The 21,324-nt window shown below is 42.2% G+C and overlaps 1 protein-coding gene and 1 long non-coding RNA gene across 4 annotated transcripts in view; both read left to right on the top strand.

The window, feature by feature from the left end:
- Positions 1-7,652, top strand: part of ATG7 (autophagy related 7) — an 89,769-nt gene extending 82,117 nt beyond the window's left edge. For 2 of the 3 annotated variants that reach the window (XR_011338188.1, XM_069865746.1), the window contains one exon: positions 5,043-7,652. Coding sequence is in view for 1 of the 3 variants with exons in the window: in XM_069865746.1 (XP_069721847.1) it covers positions 5,043-5,075 (33 nt within the window). In the remaining 2 variants the exon portion in view is untranslated. The remainder of the gene's footprint in view (positions 1-5,042) is intronic. The other variant, XR_011338187.1, reaches the window with a different exon arrangement.
- Positions 7,653-15,910: 8,258 nt separating this feature from the next.
- LOC138725272 (uncharacterized) lies at positions 15,911-20,112 on the top strand. The gene is made up of 3 exons (XR_011338216.1): positions 15,911-16,042; positions 19,770-19,924; positions 20,056-20,112. It is a non-coding gene; the product is annotated as an uncharacterized lncRNA (long non-coding RNA).
- Positions 20,113-21,324: the final 1,212 nt, after the last annotated feature.

Raw genomic sequence — 21,324 nt, 5'->3', positions numbered from 1 at the left:
TTATCCTTGGTTTTCTCCCCTGCTGTTTAAATAAAACGGCTTGGAGAAAGAAATGCACTTTGTATAATGCTTGGCTTGCTTTGGTTGGGGTTTTTTTGAGGCTAATTTATTTGCGTGTGTGTGTTTAAGTTTGTAATTTCTGTGATACCTGGAGTAAGAAGTATCTGATAGTCTGTAATTAATTCTTGAGATCATAGCCCAAACTGATTTTAGCTATAGTTTGATTCTAGAAAGTAAATGGCCATTTCTGAAAAGAAGAGCTATATCCTGCTGCAGAGATCCCAGTCTGTTGTAGAAGAGCAGTTATGTGTGGACTGGGTGAACAGTTGTTACAGGGGAACCACTGTGATCGTTTTAGGATAAGCTCTTGCCTCTGGGAGCAAGAGCGGATCCTTCTTTAGGTGCATTATCTTGGGTTCTTAGATAACAAAGAAAATACTTTACCACTGATGTGCCCTGCAGGCTCTGACAGCAGCTAGGTATAAATTCTGAACAAAGCTAAATGCTTGTGTTAGGGTAGAATACTGTTCACACTGGTGGTTCACTTACAGATTTTTTTTCCTGTGGGAAAGGGGGATGGGGAGTTGTTGAATATGCAAAATGCTCAAAGTGTTTTCGGTTTCAGTAAGACGCAGGGTAGCGCTTACGTGCATCGAGTATCCAACTTGAAAGGAGTAAAAGCTGAACTTTGTAATTAACCCACACTCTGTACCGTGAAGTCTGAAAAGGTTGCATGCTAGAACTCGCAAGCATTTAATGAACTTGAAGTTGCAATTTCATTTCTGTTGCCATTCCTGAAGGATGCAGCTGGTGGACCAAGGGGAATACTGAACAAGTCACACAAAGAACATCAATGCAGCCTGCTACGTCTAGTTCACGTCTAGTACGACACACGTGTACACGTGTTTTGTAAGGTAATTAAGGCTGGCAAAAGTTCTGATGTGTTATCTCCCTGGTAGAGCATAGAACAAAAACATATTTAACCTTCTATCTATCAAAAAGCTCACATTTTATAGCTAGACAATAATTCATTTGCTTTAAATACAAATTATGCCTGAATGTGTTCTTTTTCCCTTTGTTTAGATTTCCTGAGTAAATATACATTTCTAAATCAAAGGTTAAGATACATGATAAGCATTACTTGATCTGGGGAAGCTGTACGTTGTCTTGTGATACTCGGCTCTGCTTTTTGATGTATGTAACGTCTAATTTTCAGCCCTCGCCTTTGCCTGTTGGATTTTACTCTTTACTCTTTGCTGTATTTGGAGCATTTATAACATAGTAAATACCACAGTTTGCATCATAAAACCATTCCAGTTTTTTCAAAGCGGAGTGTTTTGGTACATGTGGATGTAAATTTATCTCAGTTGTACGTAGAAAATAGTATTTGCGGGGATCATTTGTTTTGTTTGTTGTGTCTCTCTTAATAAGGGAGCCATTTTTGTGGCAAATCCTGCTAGATCTGTGCCAGCAAGAAACTTTTAAGAATCTCCTAAGGGTGCGTTTGGATTCTTGCAAGTTTATTTGTAAGATAAACAGTAGTTATCTATTTTGATTACATATTTTAATTCTAAGTTGCAAAGCCACTGCCCACTTCGGTAGGTGAGTGCCAGTTTTGAAGCCATTGTCACGGAAATTGCCTTTCGGGGACCCGGTGTTTTTGTTGTGTTGGAGGAGATGCGCGATTCTCAGTTCGGTCTGAGCTGTTGGCTGTGCAGTCTGGAACCGTGTAAAATCAGTCACGGGGAACTTGTGAACCGTTGAGTTAATACACGGGGATTTTTTGCCCCCATTCTTCCAATTATGTAAGAAATAATACTTGTCATTGCAAGGAAACAAGTGCAGGAATTCTCTTATCCTGAATAGACATAATACGCATCTGAAATTTAAGAGCCTCTACAAAGCAGTTTGAATATAAAAGCACATCTTTGAAGAGGCAGGTGCATTCGGATAGCTGTCCAGATTTGCAGAGAGTGGGTTGGTTTTGATAGCTGCTTTATCTTCCTATTTTATGAGTTCTCCTGTTGTTGCCTATGGCTGCAGTTAGATTTGGCTCACTCAGGTGTGATGCAGGACAGGAGAGAAGTGAAAACAAAATCCAAATGTACAGCTTGGTTTGGATATCAGATTCTTGGTGTGACAGGCATTTTACATATTGGCGGCTTTCACAGCTTTCTATGTTTCGTGCTTTCTACAGTTAAAAATTTCACTTTTTTGAAGCAATGACTAAAGTTTGGTAGTCTTAGCCTATGTAGTTGAAATGTCTTTTCATAGGAAGTTGTATTGTGGTTACTGAAGAGCCTGTCACGTGTTACCTTTGAGCTACCAGTATTAAGGTTTAACAGCCCTTCCTTAGCACAGTGTGGTGTAGTCCATTTGCTTTAGGCTAGTGTGCGATTGTTAACTTCTGTATTGAATTTTTCCCCCTTTGTTTCACATTCTCCTTTCCCCTTTGCATGTCATTTGTTAAAGTACCACTACTTTGTTCTTGAGAAATCTTAGTAAGACTCAACAGACAATGCTCTGGCTGTGGTAGGTGAAGTGTAAACTGTCTTATAAAACTGTCTGTTCTCCTGGAAGTAAAATAATAGCATGATTTTCAAATATTTGAAACTAATTTTCCTCAATCCAGAATATTTGCACAGCAGTGAAATATTTGTGAACCTCAGTTTTAGTCTTTTTGCAAATATTAGAGTAAATAATGCGAATAAAAGACTCCTAGAGAAGATGCACGCTTTAGATAGGAGAGAATTTCATTGTCATTCTTTCCTCTTTGCTCTCATCCTCTTGTTACCAGCACTGCATTTCCTCCCTAGCCTAGCAGGGGCTGGGCTTGGACTCCATCCTCAGGGTGCCCAGGGCCTACTACGGGTTGCCCATCCTTGGCTACTGAGGACCAATCCAGGGAACTGCTTCCTTCCCTTTGGTTTCAACAAACTCCAGCGGCACGTGGAGCTGCTGTGTGTGCCATACAGGGTGTTAGAGTAAAGAGAGCATCTCCCATCAGGTGTCTAAAGGAGAAAGGTTGCCTGAGCCTTGGAGGAGGTATGGGACAGCTAGCCAGCTCCTGGCTGGGAGTATTTTCCTATAACAAAATTGCTGATGTAACCAGCACCCGTACCGGCCTTTCTCTGCAAAAACCGAACCAATGGAACAGAGAAGGGACTCACCTTCTCATCCCTGCTGCTCGGATAGAGCCGGCGATGGGAAAGCACAGAGCTGGAGAGCTGGCTGCGCTCCCAGTTATTTGTTTAGCCGATAAAGAGGGCTCTTTTGAGGCTGTTGGTTGGCTCCTTTCACTTTTGCCATTGAATCACCTCGTGGTGTGTTTTTAAAAGCATTTCTCGTGCTGCTTTGATGGGGGGGGGGGTGTATTTGTGAGGGTCATGGTCTCTGGGCTTTGTTTTCCGAAGCGAGAGTGGGCTAGACAGAGACGGACTATCGGACTGAACTTTGGATTCCTTGCTTTTTGCCAGCTTGAATCATACCATAAACTCTATTTAAAGATTTTGGGGTTTGTATTTATTTTCCACATCCTTGACCCTGACTGGTGAGCTGGACACTTCTGTTTGCCTTGGCAAGCTCTAAGCTACTCATCTAGAGCAGGATAAAAATTCTTTTTTCCTTTTGTAAACAAACTGTTCCTTCAATATTTTCCATAAGGATTTACACCACCATTTTGCGACGCTTCTAGGAATCGAGAAAATCTTGCTATTCAGAGTTCGAATCGATGTGTTTTCTGAGGCTGGATTTAAAGAGCTTTTTTTCACAATGTTTTCAAATTCCAGAAATACTTCATTTTTGTCGGGAAGAGGTTTATTAAAGCTACAGGTCACTGCTTGGTGCCATGAAGAGCTCACAGCCTAATTAAACATTTGCATTATGCATTTCTTTGGATTGATACATTTTAGCTGTCAGGATCTAAAATGACAGAATAGCTCAGTGGGCCACTGTATGCCAACACACAAATTATGTTCTAGAAGAAGGAAACTGAATTTTAATTTCCAGAGGGACAAAGGATGGGTGCTGCTCCTTTTTGGTTAGGTCATTTGCTGTGAAGAACTCCCAGGTTTGGGTGCTGTCTGCTGTGGAAGTGGCGTTCTTGGTCTTGTAATCCGAATAACTTGTATTCCAGCAGTGTTGTCACTAATTTAGGCAAGTTTGAAATGCTCTGAATTGGACATGAAGTTTTATGTGTTGTAAAATGTGTATTCAATCCAACTCAAAGCTGAGTACCCATATTATTCCTGATCTCAAGCTACTGCAGGCCCTGCCAGGTGGAAAGAGGGTACTTGATGTGAGCTAAATCTTAAAAAAATAAACCTATAAAAAAGCCTTTTAAGAACATCCATGTTTGCCTGGAAGAAAGCTTGTAGCATATATTCAGAATATTTTCTCTGCTCTCCTCACCCCCCAGATATTTCACAAGGATGGTGAATTCCTCGATGTTCTTTGAAAATAGCCAGTTTTTCCCCCCTAGTCTGCAGCAGCTCGCTGAACGTGGGCAAGTAGCAAAGTGAAAATACAATTGTTTACTCCTGTAGAAAAAAAGTCTGTTGTTTCTTTAAACAATAGGAAAGTAATTTTCCTATGCGCTTTCATCTTCATGCTGCTGTTTGTGAGTTCTTATATTGGGCCCAAAGTGAAGTCCTGGAGAACAGTTAGTTCTTCATGAACATCTTGAAAATTTTCAACAATGTTTAGTAGAGGATGCTATTTATTGTAAGTTATTATCTAGATTAAGTATGTGCCAGTGAGTCAGCAAACAAAACCAAAAATGTCTGGGTTTTGGTCTACAGCTTACTGGAAATGGTAATAAATAGTAAATAGCCAAACTGACAGCCAGGAACAACTGCTGAAAAGTATATGTTAAAAAACACCTCCGACCTTACAAATAATGAATAGTATGTAAGTTGTTAACAGAAGAGAAAAATACCGAATTTTATCTGAAGCTTTATTTATTTCTTCCGTTTTAGTTGTAACACTAAATAGTAAAAGCGTGTTTGGACTCCACTAAAATTGTGCTTCCTTTTTTGTTGCAGATCTGGGACATGAGTGATGATGAAACAGTCTGAAAATCAGCTGAATAAGGTGGACGATGACCTACTTTGGACTGGAGCGCTGCCTTTTATCTGTTATTTGACAAGTTAATGATCGCTTACCCATTCTGACTGCTACAAATACAAACAAATAATGCACATTAATATCTTTACTTTAAAAGCAGTCTGTTATGGAAATAACTCTCCACATTTTCTTTTTTATAATGTAAAAAAACTAAAGCAATGTGGTTATGTTTAAACTTTATCTTCCTTTCCCCCCCCCTTTTTTTTTCTAGTTTCTAAATATGATTTACCTATAAAATATGCTCCTTAAGTGAACTTTGGTGTTTTATTTGTCCCAGTTTTCATTTTGCTTGTTTCTGGACACATCCATGTAGCATGTTTAAATGTCATCTTTCCCAGATTTGTGCCCCTTTAGTTGGAAACTTAGGCCTACAGCCTATGCCATGTTGCTTGCTGTTTCAGAGTACATTTTTCTAGCACAATTGATTCCCTTTTCTTTGTTATAGCGTGATTGTTCTTGGAGGTGTTATTGTCGGTAAAGATCTCATAATTTCATGCTATGGAAAAAAAGCAATTTGACTTATATTTGCACAGGAAACACTAAAGCATGTTGATATCATCATTAGACTCCTCTGAAGGTCAGAAAAGGCTCTGTTACTGAGTAGAAGTTGCACTGAGGGGTGGATCATTAATTCACTCAAAACTTGTTGGGGAAATGCTTAACAGAAATAAGAAATGGGTTCTGTGACTTTGCTGTTCTTGGATGCTGCTGTGCATCACAGGTGTTAAAAAAGAGCAGCTCTTAATTTTCACGTCGGTTGGATTTTAATGTTTTCAATTTTTGCAGCGTGAGGAATGGCTTCCAAGATCGTGGCTGAGCTCAAACAGTAGTTTGAGAACCCTCGAATGTAAAAGAGAACTGGAGAAAAAAAGGATTTGTAAAATATCGAAGTACATTACTACCAAACTGAAAGTGAATCTTTTGAGGTTTTATCTTGGAATAGATTTTAGAAGTATATTTGAAATCCCTTTCATGGCTTTATATTGTGGGAATTATGGACTAACTCACTCAGAAAAAATGCAAATTGCTTTATCTGCCAAGCAGTCTTTATTTCTCATATATATATATTAAGAAAATTAGTTGATCAATCCAGTTATTTTCATTCCTTCCTTAACTGAAACACGGTGAGGTTTGCACCAGTGTCTAAAATAGCTGTCATTTCTATTTCTTTTGACTGTCATGTTCGTTATACTGATGTGATTCTTTAAGTAGCCTTAAGGGGATGTCTTGTTTAGCTGACTTCATTGTAAAATAAAAGTATATATGAATTAATAATATTTTTTGAAAGACTAGTAATCGTAGGAAACTGATCTTTTGATGCTCAGGCAATGAACAGCAAGATTGATAACGTGCTATGCCCCTTTTAAAGCAATTTGTTGACATACATCATTAGTTATGAGCTCAAATGACTTCCGTTTTGTTAGCCATACTGTGGTCCAGCCGGAATCGTGACTCTGTACCGGGATGGTTTAAGTGCAGTGATCTGCATTTTTATCTTTTGGAGTTGTGGAAGTCTTTTGGCTGTTTGTGGTTATCTACAACTTGAAACTAAACATCTTTCTGGAATCCGGTACACATTGATAATGATTTTAAACATCTAAGACACTGTTTATCCTGTAAAAGGTACATTGAAAGTATCTACCTAACTGCAGAAGCGTACAAGATTCAGAGGTTCAAAACTCAGGGTTAATGTAATGTTTCCTTACCTCTTAATTTCAGTAACGTGCAACTCTCTCAGGCTGAGCTGTTTCCTGTACATATGCTTCCCAGATGTCTCTGATGTTCAGAAACACTTCAGTTTGACTTGGAATAACTTCCGTTGTCTAACTATAATATTGTTTTCTTTCTCGTTGCAGAAAAGAATTGTTCTTATTTCACTTTTACTCAATTTCTAGGCATTTCCTGAGTGAGAATTTACGAGAATCTATTCAAATGAATGAATGCACATTCAAATACTATTAACAGACGAACACGTTTATTTCCTGGCTGTATGCTCCTAATGGCAGGATTTCAGCATGGTCCCCAGCTCTGTTTATTGCTATTTAATGGAAAAAGCTAAACTTTACCTTTCTTCTTAAAGGAGGTAGGGCTTGAAATTTTTTTGTGCTGCCGTGACCTCCTAGCCCTCAGCGAAGAGCCCAAACTCATACTTCCATCATAGAGTCTAACAGCTACCACGGCTTTTCAGGTATAAAACAGACCGGTTGGGAAGAGGGACAGAACAGCCTCAGAGGAACCTAGTCATATTCCTGAACTATCTAACACAAGTGTAATGGCATTGTATAGCAGGGTGGGTGGGACCATATTTTGCAGAAGACAACCCTGACACCTACGTATTACATCTAGGGGCTTTTAATAGTGTTAGAAGGTCACAGGTCTCAATGGGGAGCTGTTGACATCATGTTTGTGTTTGAGAATTATAGAAACTTATGGAATCCTGGATTCTGTTTTGCTTTCACACTTCTGACTAGAATTTTTCTTCAGTGGAAATGCCTTCCTTGTGTTTGCTGGCTGAAGTCTAAAATGTGTTCTGAAGTACTATCACATTCGTGTAAGTGAGGAACTCTAAGTTCTGTATAAGAGTTTTCTTTAAAGCCTTCCTGTGCTCTCATTCTTGCTTTCACAATGTTCTGCTAAATGCTCTTCATCTGTGTCATGGTCTGTCAATTGGGAATAGATTTCCCTTAGGGCATGGCATTTATATCCCGTGTAGGTGGCTTTAGCACCGTTGAAGCCGGCAGAATCGTGGCTGATAGGTGGTTCAGCTCACAGAAGTATCTATTCCGGAAACCTACAGGCTAGTTTGAGTCTCAGGCCTTCAGCACTGGGCTCCTTAAGGAAGAAAGGGCACAAATTTGAAAATTACACTTAAATCCATGAAGAAGGATTCTCAATGGCCCAGACAGGCTGGTTGAGAAAACGAGCAAGGAGGGGAAAGACAGGATTTATATTCCTAGGAAGCTGATGTCTCCCAAGGACGAAAGGGAGATTCAGAAGAAGTCAACAGCATAGTAGTTATTTTGGCACATCAAAGGAAACTATAGTTCCAGCCCCTAAACTCATGGTGTTTGAGCCTTCAAAAATACTTTTCCCTTCCCAATGTTCTGTATGGCTTTGGTATTGTATCCTCAGAGAAGTCAGCAACATAAACTAGATATTCATCGTTCTCATCTTTGATATTCTTATTCCACTTCCTGTGTAATGTTCTTTCCAGTTCTGTGTTTTTATGTATAGGATTTGGCTGCTCACCTTAAATATATGCAAAGGAAGTATTAGCAACAAGGGATAATTCTTCCATGTAGAAGCATATTGTTTTTGTGTCTTTCTTGCACTCTCATAGAACTCTTGCTGAATTGGTTTATATGCATTCCTGAACATTTCACTATGCACTGTAGAAGTGTATCATAGCACCTGTTTCTCCTTCTTACGGAACAAATTGCTTCTAAATGTACGTTACCTGGTCTAATTGGAATTGCTAACAGAATTGTAGAATCATTTAGGTTGGACAAGACACTTCAGATCATCGAGCTCAACGTCAAACCTGACGCTGCCAAGTCCACTGCTAATTACTTCATTGTTACGCTACCCTGGGATGGTCTTGGGCCATGAAGAGTTCACCCAGCTCCCAACTTCCTTTTGGGTTTTCTTCCTTTTTTCCAAGCCCAATCATAAAAACATTGATATTGCTGGGATCTGATAGTGGAAGGTAGTGTGCAGGATTCTTATTAACGCCCGTGATGTGTGACGAGAGCACTAAGCTGCTTCTGTGGGGTTTTGTGCTGCTGGTCAGGAACAACTGCCTCTTTTTTACAGAATCGTTAAGAGCCATGACAGAATCCATGAGGGTGTTTTCATATAGTTCCTTGAAAGTTCAGATTTCAAGGAGGGTCCCAGCTCTCTATTCTTATGGGAATAGGAAGGATAGCTCATGTTCTTTCGAAAACAAGCACGTCCAACTTTCTTGTCATTCTACCAGCTGCTCTGCAGCGCAAGCCCAGCCCAGCTCTAACAGGACAAACAGCCATTCACACGGTGTCCATCTATTCTATATTTGCTAGGCTGCAAGTACTTTAAGAGTACACAAAAGCTGAAACAGCTAAATGGTGGCTTTTTCTCCTCGCTGCTTTTCCAAATTTTTGTACCCAACTTTCCTTTTTTTTTTTTAAATATTAATGCACTAATTTCCTTAGAAACAAATAATCATTTCTAGTCCAAAGAGAGCCATTAAAGAAATATTTGCGACGTGGTAAACTCTAGCAGACTTCCGCAAAGACATTGTCTGGAAGATGTCCTGAGCCTGTTAGCACTTTTTTTTTTCCTGAATCTTTTGACACAGCTTTGTTAATCCTTTTTCTTCTTCCTTTTTTTATTCCCCCTATTCCCAGTGCAGATGTTGTACTTGTGCATGTCCTGCCAAAATGGAACTTCCCTTCAAGGGGGCGTTGTGCACCTTTTCTCTTTTAAATCACCTGGATTGACTGTTTTAAAAGACACAAATACCACACTGAAGGACTTTGGACTGTCCCAGTCTGACAATATGTGACTTTCTAACCCATGAAAAACCTACCTACCTGTCCCATTTCAGCTCTGGTGCTCTTTCCTGTGCAGCTGCCTGGATCTTCTTCAGTACCCTAACAGTGTTCAAAAATACTGTGGCACCACACAGGTAATGCTTTAGGTTTGAGAGTCATACAGACCTGCCTTCTCTGTACTGCTTCAGCTGTCCAGAGTAATAATTTCTAAGAAGCTCATTTTCATATCTGTGCAGCGCTTGACACGTTTTGGAATTAAAAACCCTAACAGTTTGTTGACAGTGTTTTCTTTCCCATTTCACTTTGATTGATCCCCCTTTGGTCTATGACCGCCGTCCGTAGCTACTGTCGTGAGAAGTGGTGGGTGGGTGGGTGGGTGGGTGGATGGGTGGGTGGGTGGATGGATGGGTGGGTGGGTGGGTGGATGGATGGAGCTCAGCACTCCCTGCTTCACGGCAGCTGACACAGAATGATTAACGCTCCCTGGGGTTTTTTTCTTCACCTTTTGTTCAATTCCTCAGCTGCAAAATGTATGGAAATTGGATATATATACTTGGCAAAGTGCATCTGTGTTTTTATTTTCTGTTATCCCGCGTCTGACCCATTGTGTTGCTGGAGAATTGTTGACTATTGTTTGAAGTTGTGTAGAGTTGATCGCAATAGGCTGTGGCTTGGGCTGGTTTGTAGCCACTTTTCTCTTAACTGCAGTTGGCGAAATTCAGCAACCCTTACTCTTCCACCATCCAGTCTCTGGTCCTTTGTCTGGTTGCAGTGAAATCTTTGAAGTGAGTCACTTGGGGATTATTCGAACCTGGCCACGGAAATTGGCACTGCAGAAGGGAAACTGAAGCTGCTCCAAGAGAATTAATAGCAATAAGTAGTTTGCTTGAGTAGCAATGATCTTAAAGACCTTAAGGTGTTCTGTATCTTAGGGCAGCAGTTTTTTCACGTAGTTTCCCAGTTGGAATGATCGCGTCCTAGGGTAAGGATGCAGATGAGTACTGCAATCATATATAATTTCAAGTTCTAATCGTTAGTCTCAATAATTGACAACTTTATCTGCCTGTTGTGACTTATCTGTAGCATTTTTTCAAATCTGGTAGAATTATTTATGGCCTTCATCTGGAGAGATTTTCAATATCTGTCAGCTGTTTGAACTTTGCAGTTGAAGTAGTGTGGCTTCTTTCTGTTTAATCGGGCCACTACTGCCTTGCACCCAAGCAGCGAGGCTGGTGAAGGGGCTGGAGAACAGGCCTTATGAGGAACGGCTGAGGGAGCTGGGGGTGTTTAGCCTGGAGAAGAGGAGGCTGAGGGGAGACCTCATTGCTCTCTATAAATACCTTAAAGGAGGTTGTAGAGAGGAGGGCGCTGCCCTCTTCTCCCAAGTGACAGGGGACAGGATGAGAGGGAATGGCCTCAAGCTCCACCAGGGGAGGTTTAGGCTGGACATTAGGAAAAAAATTTTCATGGAAAGGGTCATTGGGCACTGGCAGAGGCTGCCCAGGGAGGTGGTTGAGTCACCTTCCCTGGAGGTGTTTAAGGGACGGGTGGATGAGGTGCTCAGGGGCATGGTTTAGTGTTTGAGAGGAATGGTTGGACTCGATGATCCGGTGGGTCTCTTCCAACCTGGTTATTCTATGATTCTATGATTCTTGTTGTGGGTGCTTCCTTGGGCTCAAGGATAAAATGGGGCAGTCGGGAGTTCTCAAAACAAATGTGTTAAGTTTCTTGGCTGGCCTAGAGTATACACTGTCTTTCCATCCCCTGTAGCAGTCTAAATGCCTATTTCGTCTTGTTCTTTGATTAGTTGTTTATATAGGCTATTGATGTAAAGTACAATGGGCTCTGCCTCGGGAACTGAAGTCACGCACATGCGTGCATTTCATTTGAATTGCTAAAAATTTCAATTCTTAAAATATTTTAGTAAGCTAAGAGGAAAAGACAGAAGTGTGCGTGTAGTCTTGTACTGCTGCAAATCAGAAGTGCTTTCCTCCTTTCCCACCCAGTCACTTTCTGCCATTACCTTCTTTGGCTGTGGATTGCTGCTTCAGCAGTCTTTTAGCATCCATCGTAAGTAAGAAAGGAGATACGTCATGCTGGTTTTGTTCTTACAGAGGAGGTCGGTAGCGTTTTCCTCTCTTAATCTAACGTGTGAACCCTCTTGCAGCCTCATCCCTGCGAGGCAGCGCTGCAGGACCCCGCGCGTATGAAATGCAAGTCAGCATCTCATTTCTGGAATTATTTTAATTTCTAAATCAAAAGCGGTGTGGGCTAAAACTGTAGAGAGAAATGCTGCTCAAATTGTTCCCACATCATGTCAGTAAGCTCAGAAGAAAGGCAAGGGCGGTGGAGGTTCCAAGCCTGTCCTGCTCTGAGAGCACATTTGAACTCCAGGCTGGTAAATCAGTGCCCTTCCCTCGCCCCCCAGCCCCTCTTTTTTAACTCTTCCTGCAAGTGTCTCCTCCTGAGTCCCAGTGCTCGGTGCCTTGCTGGTAAGGGTGGGATATGGGTGAACCAGCAAAGCAATTTTTAGGGACAGACTGCTTTCAACTTAGTGTAAGAGTTGAGGAAATCTGTAAAGGCAGTATGGTTTTGCTCAGGAGTTTTGCTTTGTCTTTAAGTGTCTTTATTTTCATTTCATGCTTCAAGTCTGACTTTTATACAGTAATTCTGTAGGTGTTACCACTTCCTCAGGAACCTGTGACTCAGGCAGCCTAGAAATGAAATGACATCACCGGCAACTCGTTTGACTTGCCTGTTTCCTAAATAGGGACTGTTGATTTTTCTTTTAATACTTGCAGCTTTGTTTGGGTTTTTTTGTGAGGAGGGAGGGTATGAGGGTTTTTAATTATCTAAGGCGACCAGGCCATTACAAGTAACTGCACTACGTGTGTTTTATCCTTTTGAGTGGTTGAAATCACCAATACTGATATTTACTTGAGGACATCCACAATTCTGTGCAAGCTATTTATGAATGAAATAATTGTAATTAGGTCTTAATAGAGGTTCTGTTGTTCTAAAGCATTCCTGATTCATTCATGATCTGTGAAGGGGCAGGGGAGGAAAAGGTCTGAGCGTAATTTTCCATTGTTATTTTGGAAGTAATGTAAACAAAGAAATGTGTTTTCGTGCTACTGGGCAGTTTTAATGGATCTCCCTCGCTGCTCTTGATATCATGTGTTTGCGCCACAGGACATTCTTGGTAGACTCCAGTGCTTCCTTCCCTGCAGCTGATCCTTTGCAATGATAATGCTCTACAAACATAGGGGTGAAATAGGAGGGGCTGGGGTACAGCGTGGTTCTTTGCGGAATGTCTCCAGCGCTGGCAGGAGCAGTGGTCACTGCAGGTGGCTGTGGTGTAGGGGCACGGGCAGCTGCTGCCTCTGCACTGCTTTCTTGGACAGAACCGCCCTGACGTCACCACAGGGCAGAGCCCCCCTGGCTGTTAAACCAATTAAAAATACTGACAGGAATTCTTGTCCTCAAAGGAATGTGACAAGTTGGATGTCTGTCTAGGTCACTTATTCATAGCGTTGAAGTGAAGGCTGCAAAGGCCTTCCATTTATTTTTCATCATCGTGAACGAAGGATCAATGTCCTTTTGTTTAAATAGTAGCAGCTTGGGGACTCTACAAAAAGGAGCGCAACAGACTTTAGATCTGTCCTTTCAGTTGTGCTTTTATTGCAGGGGTTCTCTTTGCGCAGGCAGTGCCATTGCGGTTGCACGTTAATGGAAAACTTGAAGTCCGTGTATCGTGGCAGGTGGTATCGCTGTTTGCCAGCCTTCTGGTTACGTTAATCCACGTCAAACTTTGCTACTATTAAGAACCACATTGTTAAAGTTATTTGTCAGATGACACACTAAATTGAAGCTCTAAAAAAAAGGGATCTATATCTCTTTTTGTTTTCTTTTTCCTTCTTAAAGTTGCTGTTCAATGTCCTGTGGATCTTTCATTTTTACATGACCTTTGTGCAGGGTCACAGGTGCTTCTAACTCAAAGCTTTTACTCAAGGTCTATCCAACACCTCCCAGAGCCAGAGTAGTATCCTGCCCTGGATGCTAAGTCAGGAATGCTTGGAGATGACGGATGGTGTAAATCTTACAACATTACAATTTTTAGGTCACACAGATACAAAAGCAGTTTCCCCCTAATTAAAATCCTTACCACTGTATGTCCCTAGCATGCAGTACTGGTGATTTTCCCTAGGACAGTAGCTAGCGGTGAGCGAGCTGTGTGTGCTCTGCCCCAGGAGCCCTGTGGGGTGGCAGCTGATGTGCAGGGCGTAGCTCCATCGCCCTCACCAGCTGCCCAATAGGTTTCCGTGACTCCTGCACTCGGACATCCCAGGGTAGGGCATTGTGATTGCTTGCTAACTGCGTTCTGTTGAACAGGGATTCAGTAGAATCAAGCAGTCAAACCTTAGCAGCTTAAAATGGGCTTTTTTGTAACCGCACTCGCATTTGCAAGGGAGAAATGGGGAGCAGGTCATCTGGTATGTGTACGGCCTTTCCCTGTTCCTGGGGATGTTGTAGTTTCATTTCCAGCAATGATAGTAGCTGTTACTTAATTCAGCTTCCTGCTGTTAGTATTTGGAAACAACATTAAGAGGTTGGAGTAGATAACATCAAGATATCCAATGCTTAAAAACCAACTAGGAACAGAGAATAGCTGTGTACCTCTTGAGCCAAGATACTGGAAAAGAGTGGAAGAGAGTGTGATTTAAACGTCACTTGAGGGTCAGGAGGGGGCTGATGCTCACATTGCAAGTTCGTGCAGTGGTACGTTGTGTCAGAATATGACCGAATCGGTCTGTTTTAAAATTCTTTTGTCGCTACAATAGTAGGGAATTGCGGCTTCAGAAATTTTCTAAGCCAAAATGTTATGTTCCAGCTCTCATGGTTTGGAGATTGATGTAAGTAATTATTGTGATTTTTAAAAAACATTTATTTAAAGCACTTCTGTCCTCTCCATAATAGCCATAGACGTGGGAAGATGGATTGAGGCAGGACACACGGGCTGTGTCACAGACCTCCAGTCACACCATACCTGCCATCCATCTTTTGTCTGAGCTGCGATCGGAAGTACCTCGTGCTGAGTTGGTCCCAGCATGCTGAGCCTGATCATGATTGACTCAGCTAGGCACAAGTATCAGAGATGATACAGGTATATCTAATTGCTAACGTTGTCTCTTAATGCTATTTAGTTTAATCAGTTTGGATGAGAAGTTCAGAAGTGGTTACTGAAATTCATTTGCTGCAGTTTTTGGATGCTCGAAGCCAGACTTGGATGATGTTGTAAACTGGGTTTCGGCATTCTAAAAGGAGTCATATTTCCACTGTAAAGACAATCTTACATTAAGCATGTATTTTAAAAACTTGTGTGTAAAAGAGGATTAAATAAATCTGCCATTAACTTTTCAGTGCTTGCTGTTTCAGTTTTACTCTTTCTTGCATGCATGTACTAGAAAATGCGCTTAATCCTCTTTTTTTGAGGCTTGTGTTTTTTATTACCGGTCTGACTGCTTAACTGTTTGTTTCAAGGGTTACAAATCCATGTTAAGCTTGGGTTGTTCACACAGCTGGAAATGAGGGTGCTGTGACGCAGCAGTCCAGTCTGAGAGTGGCTGGAAATGGCATCAGTTGGGTTCTCCAAGGCCTGCGCTGCTGTGTGAACTTTCTGTCTCCTAGACTTAACAGTGTGGATTCATTTGCAAAAGGAAGGTGTGTGTTGGCTCTGGTAATGGAAACGAAGAATAAAGAAGCATGAATAAATCTGAAAATGGAGATCTGGGGTGAGAAGCACGCTTGGGGTTTTTAAAATTTTCTTACTTGGCAAACATTTCTCGATTATTTCTGACCATATATTATAAATGTACTCCGGAAGAGGAAAATACCCACCTTTTTTGTGCCTTTCTGGAGTGTTCACAAACCGAGTACAAGGTATAATGAAGTTGCTGTGACCTGTAATTTATTGTTGGACTTCAGAGTGGTGTTAGTGACATTGTGGGGTTTTCCCGATCTTTCATAGTGTGGTCATTGGCTGGTTTTCCCAGTTAAACTTTTCACACAAAATTTCAGTTATGAGAGAGGAGAAAAAAAAAAACCCCAAACATGAAATCCTTTGAAATCATTGCCCACTGTCCCAAATCTCTGTCGTGATGAAACTCCAGTAAATCTTTTGTCCTACTGTAGTAACATTTTCTTTAACCTCCCTGTTGCCGTTCTAGATGGAAGTTGATGAAGGAGCAGAAGAAAAGGAGTCATAACGGAAGAGAGGAGTGTGGAAGAGAGCCAGGGCAGACAGTTATAAAGAGATTGGCTCCCTGTTTGAGGCTCTAGGAGCAATGAATCAAGGATGCCCCATTTGGGGAGCTTTCCTGTCAGAGGTATGCATTGTCATTGGTGTCAAGTAGCTTACATTTATCCAAGAGGTGTAGTTCATTTCCTTGGCTGCTGATGGGTTGTAGCACATCCCTTGTTCTGGTTGGCCTGTGCGCCTATGAGAAGTTCCCCTGGGGTTTGCAATCAATTTTCTTGGGTTGCTGTAGCTATAGGATTTCAAAGGATCACAAGGAGTATAGTTTAGGCAGCCAGCTTTCTGCTTCCCCCTTTCCCTCTGTTGCAGAAATTATGTGCCACTTCTCTTTTATCACTCAACTTTTCTAACACTCTCAGGAAGGGGAAGAACATTCTTAGTTTCTGCCTACAAAGGAATTAGGCCGATACACTCGCTTAAGCAGACTTCTCACCTACAAGGAAACAAAAAATATACCTGGAAGCTTCACAATGTGATCATGTACTTCAATGAACGTTCTTTCTGCTCCCTAAACACTGACCAGCATGGAAGTTCTTGAAGCGTTTTGGTCTGCGGTGATAGCGTAGCCGATTCCCACATCAGGGCTGCAAAGCTAAGCAGGGGAGGTTTCCCAAGGAGAGAATCTTTCCTGTTCATCAGTCTGACCAGCTGGGTATATCACAGCTTTCTCAGCTCTCAGAATGTTGATGCTGGCCTCCCGGCACTGGGGTTTTTTTGTTTTCTGTTTCTTCAGTTCCCAAGAATCTGTTTTCTTTTTTCTTTAATTTAAAAATGAGCACATCTGTTTTGTGGCTTTGTAGAAAGACTTGAAAATGTGAAGCTGAGTGGCTCAAGAGCAGAATTAATTCCAAATGTAATTATTTGTAATAACCTGATTTTAATTTTGCTTCTGAAAATTCAAGTGAAATGTTTGCTCAGACAGTGATTTCAGCGGGTCCCTTAAACACAGAACACAGTTGTGGTGAGTTGTAGCTGTTACTGCCTTCCCACCTTACAATTGTTCACATAAGGTATAACCAAAATAACTCCATGACAAGAATGTTTTCGAGTCACGGAAACACTTCAACACTCTGGTCATAGTGCCTTGGGATCTGTGCAGGGCAAAGAGCCGATGCAGCAGCTGAGATTTGTGCAAGTAAGAGAGAAGCCTCGGTCTGTATCCTTTCCACAATCCTACAGAGGCAGAAACCCGCTGTTTGAATGGCAGTGGAACGGCGCAGAGAAGCCCTGATGTCCAACTCCTGGTGATTCTCTAGTAGCAAGATCTGTATTTGGCAGCCGTGACACTTTATTTCCTCTGTATACCAGCACTACGTGTTTCATTCTGGGCAGCTAATCAAGTTGGACATGCTCACAGTTTTCCTTGAGCATTCTGTAAGTCAGCATTCCGAGTATAGATTTCTATGCTATTCATGGCTCAAGGGAAGGACTTATTTTATAATATAGAAAAAGTCAGTTGACAGAACTGGTTCTGCAGTTGCAGCTTTTGCAGCCTTGGGCAGATTTTTCCTTTTGTAGTTGGTGGCAAATTACTCTGGTTACTCAAGTGCTTGCCAGCCACAAGGCACTTTAAGCCAAGTTTCTGTAGTTTCACAGAGCCATAGGGGTTGTGATAAGAGGCTCTACAGTGGCACCCAGGTGTGGTACATCTTGTGCGCATCCAGGGAAGGGTCTGACAGGAGATACAAGTCAAGGGAGGCGCTACGTCGATGGGCGAGCATAGATTTAGCTGTGTTGGTCAAATTGATGCTTCTCTTATGGAAAACTGTATGAAATTTGCTCTGGGGGTTTGCCAGAGTCGGACCAAAGGGCGAGAAGGCGGGATCTGTCATGGGGCAACTGTTAAAAGGAACAAACTTATTATATAAATAGGAGACTATTTCTTCTTCCCTTCATTAGCTTCTCTTCAATGATGTGTTATGGGTGGATTTGCTGCTGACTTGAATCCTCATCCTTTCTTTGCCCAGGCATTTTTCACATTTCCTGTGAGAACCGGAAGGATCAAAACTGCCTCCAGAGTTCAGGGCGGAGCAGGAGGAGAATCCCACATTCCTCTTTCCTGTGTTTCCAAGCAAAAATTGTTTATTTGTTGTATTAGTCACTGAAGTTGCCAACATGTCAGCAAAGTCACCATTTGATTTATTACTGCTGATTCTGTATCATCCTGAAAGATTGCAACTTCACTCATGTTACATTCTGCATTTGTAAGCTGGCAACAACAAAGGTGTGTTTTTTGGTTGTAAGGAAATGTTTTCTTGTTATGAAAATCTTTAGAACAAGAGTCCTAGAATGCCACCGTGTTCTCTGTGGTGGTGGCGGCTTTGCAGGGTTTGTATTTATCTTCATTTCCCCACCTGCAAGCTCAGCATCTGAGCTGAGGACATTGCATTGTTCAGGCCAGGGAAGCTGAAGGCTCAAATAGCAAATGCATGAAATGACAGGGGTGGTTTGAAACCAAAGATCTCTGAAATTGTGCGTTTTAGACAACATGTACAGTCTCTAAGAGCTGAAGTGCATTTTCCATTTACATGGTTCATCATTCTGAACCCTCTTCTTAGCCAATATTCAGACAGCTGCGTCTTTATTACAATAAAGACATTGTCATGCATGCTCTCTTATGTTATTTTCCTCTGCACCAGCTACTCCTGCTTTCCTGATATATCATCAAGGCTTTCTCAAAGCAAAATCCAGTTCACTGCAGCTGGAGGCCGGTCACAAGTGGTGTCCCCAGGAACTCAGTGCTGGGGCCAGTCCTGTTCAGTATCTTTTTTGATGACCTGGATGAGGGGATTGAAAGGTCCCTTAGTAAGTTTGCGGATGACGCTTAGCTGGGAGGAAGTATCGATCTGCTGTAGGGCAGAGAGGCTCTGCAAAGGGGTCTGAACAGGCTGGATCCATGAGCTGAGGCCAACGGGATGAGGTTTCACAAAGTCAAGTGCTGTGTCCTGCACTTGGGGCACAACAATCCTGTGTGGCATTCCATGCTTGGGGCAGAGTGGCCAGGAAGCTGCCTGGCAGAGAAGGATCTGGGGCACCAGTGGCAGTGGCTGAACAGGAGCCAGCAGTGGCCTGAGTGGCCAAGAAGGCTGATGGCATCTTGGCTCGTATCAGAAATAATGTAGTCAGCAGGACCAGGGAAGTGATTCTGCCCGTGTACTCAGCAGTGGTGAGGCCTCATCTTGAGCACTGTATGCAGTTTTGGGCCCCTCGCTACATGAGAGACATTGAGGTCCTGGCAGTGCGTCCAGAGAAGGGAAATGAAGGGGCACGAGAACCAATCTAGGAGCAGCTGAGGGAGCTGGGGTTGTTTAGCCTGGAGAAGAGGAGGCTGAGGGGAGACCTTATTGCTGCCTACAACTGCCTGAAAGGAGGTCGCCAATCGATGGGTGTTGGTCTCTTTTCCAAGTGACAGGACAAGAGGGAATGGCCCCAAGCTGCATCAGGGGAAGTTTAGATTGGAGATACAGAAAAATTCATTCATGGAGAGGGTTCTCGGGCAGTGGCAGAGGCTGCCTGTGGAGATGGTTGAGTTGCCATCCTTGGAGGTGTTTAAAAGATGGATGGAGGAGGTTCTTGGGAATACGATTTAGTAGTGGACTGGTTGGGCTTGATGATTTCCAGGGTCTTTTCCAACCTAGGGATTTTGTGGGTAAATGATGTCCATATGCATGACTGCATTTCAGGGGACAAAGTGAGAATATTGCTTACTGTTGAAGAAACAAATTTGTTCATTTCCATTGTTACTTTACTTAATTGATACTGCAGGATAAGAAATGTGGTTTAATCTTGATTTTCAGATTCCTGGGGCAGGTATGAGAGCCACTGGGAAGGAGAGACTGGCAATTAAGTGACAATAAATTACCATCACAATGAAGATGAACTTCCCAACTTTTTAGCAGCTCTGAGTAATGAGAAGAAATGGTCACAATCCTTGACTAGATGTTTGTTCCAGGTAATTTCTTTTCCTGCGTTTTCGTTGGTAGTGGAAGTCAAGTTGGTGGCAGGAGGTTTTCACTTGGCATCTTTTTCTTGCCTATTTGAGACATGTCCTTATTTGTTATGATTTCTTCTTGCTTACTTCAGGTTGTTGACACTGACATGAGATCGCTGGTGAGCTTGGCTGGCATTTCCAGGCAGGAGGGAGCAGGGGCTTTCCTCAGGCACCGATGACCTGTTTGTGCCACAGAGGTGGCCTCTCCACTGCAGCCCCGGCTCTGCTGAGGGAATTACCCTTGAGCAGAGGGACACTGGCTGCTGCAGCAACTCTGTCCCAGCTGTGAGGTGGGAAGCCAAGGCAGTGTCCACGACTGCTTGCGTGTCAGCAGTGTCAAGAGGTAAGGCCTAATCTAAAGTTTCCTTAACTCCATGGTGTTCTGTTACTTCAGTTTTGTTTTAGAAATGGTATATAAAAGAGAACCGCGAGCTCTAGCAGCCAGAACAATGTCACAAACTATTAATGCAATGAGAAAACAGAATTGCACAGAATCACTAGGCTGGAAAAGACGCCCAAACGTTTGATGAATAAAAGTAACGGGGTGTCTGATCAGGATATGTGAGTGAAAGCAAGAGGAATGGACTCTGCTGCTGCTGGAAACCCCACAACAATGCCGTGTTAGCTGTGACGAGGTTTGAATATATACATTTTCTTTTGAAGTACTTAATAGCCCCAGAGTTTCTGTAGTAGGAGGCCAAGACCTCATTGCTTGGAAGGAAAAGGAACCTAAAAGACCCTTGCTTTAATCTCTAAGTATTGTTAGTTTTTTTCCAGTATTTTCATCCCCCCTCTCCCCTCCAAACAAAAAGGTTCAGAATACTGCATTAGATCAGTGAAAAGCAGTGGCTTGATGTTCAGCTGAGAGCTACTTTTTTCTTTTTCTCAAAGTGGTTGAAGCATATTTTTTTTCTCTGAAAGCACAAAAATCCTGTATTTTTTATATTTTGTTTTGACTAACAAGAACTAACGTAATTGCAGTGGCATATCGGGTGTGTCTTTTAATGCACAAGCCACATTAATACAAATAGACCCAGACTCACAGTATTTCAATATTTCAGGAAGCAGGAACTTTGAGCTTTGTGTTTTCCTGGATTAAAAAAGTAGCGTCAATTCCATTGTGAATAGCAGGGTGCTATTAGGAGGATTCTGTGTGCACAGCATTTGCCCAAATTGAGTAAACAGTTTGAAGATAAGCAGCTTTTTGACTGTTGCAGGTGGCAGGTGTGTGGCTGACCCAACTCTGTGCTGACAGATGCCTTTGTGTCTGGCTCTGGGATAGAGAAGGCAGATGTTCTTCTTTGCATTTAAGAAAGCTGTCACTTAATAAAATAAGATGTAAAATTAGAATGAACGGGGCG

The sequence above is a fragment of the Phaenicophaeus curvirostris genome, chromosome 11 (assembly GCF_032191515.1).
Source record: "Phaenicophaeus curvirostris isolate KB17595 chromosome 11, BPBGC_Pcur_1.0, whole genome shotgun sequence".
Classification (NCBI taxonomy): domain Eukaryota; kingdom Metazoa; phylum Chordata; class Aves; order Cuculiformes; family Cuculidae; genus Phaenicophaeus; species Phaenicophaeus curvirostris.
Note: the sequence above shows the minus strand (reverse complement) of the source record. Positions and strands in the feature narration are given on the sequence as shown.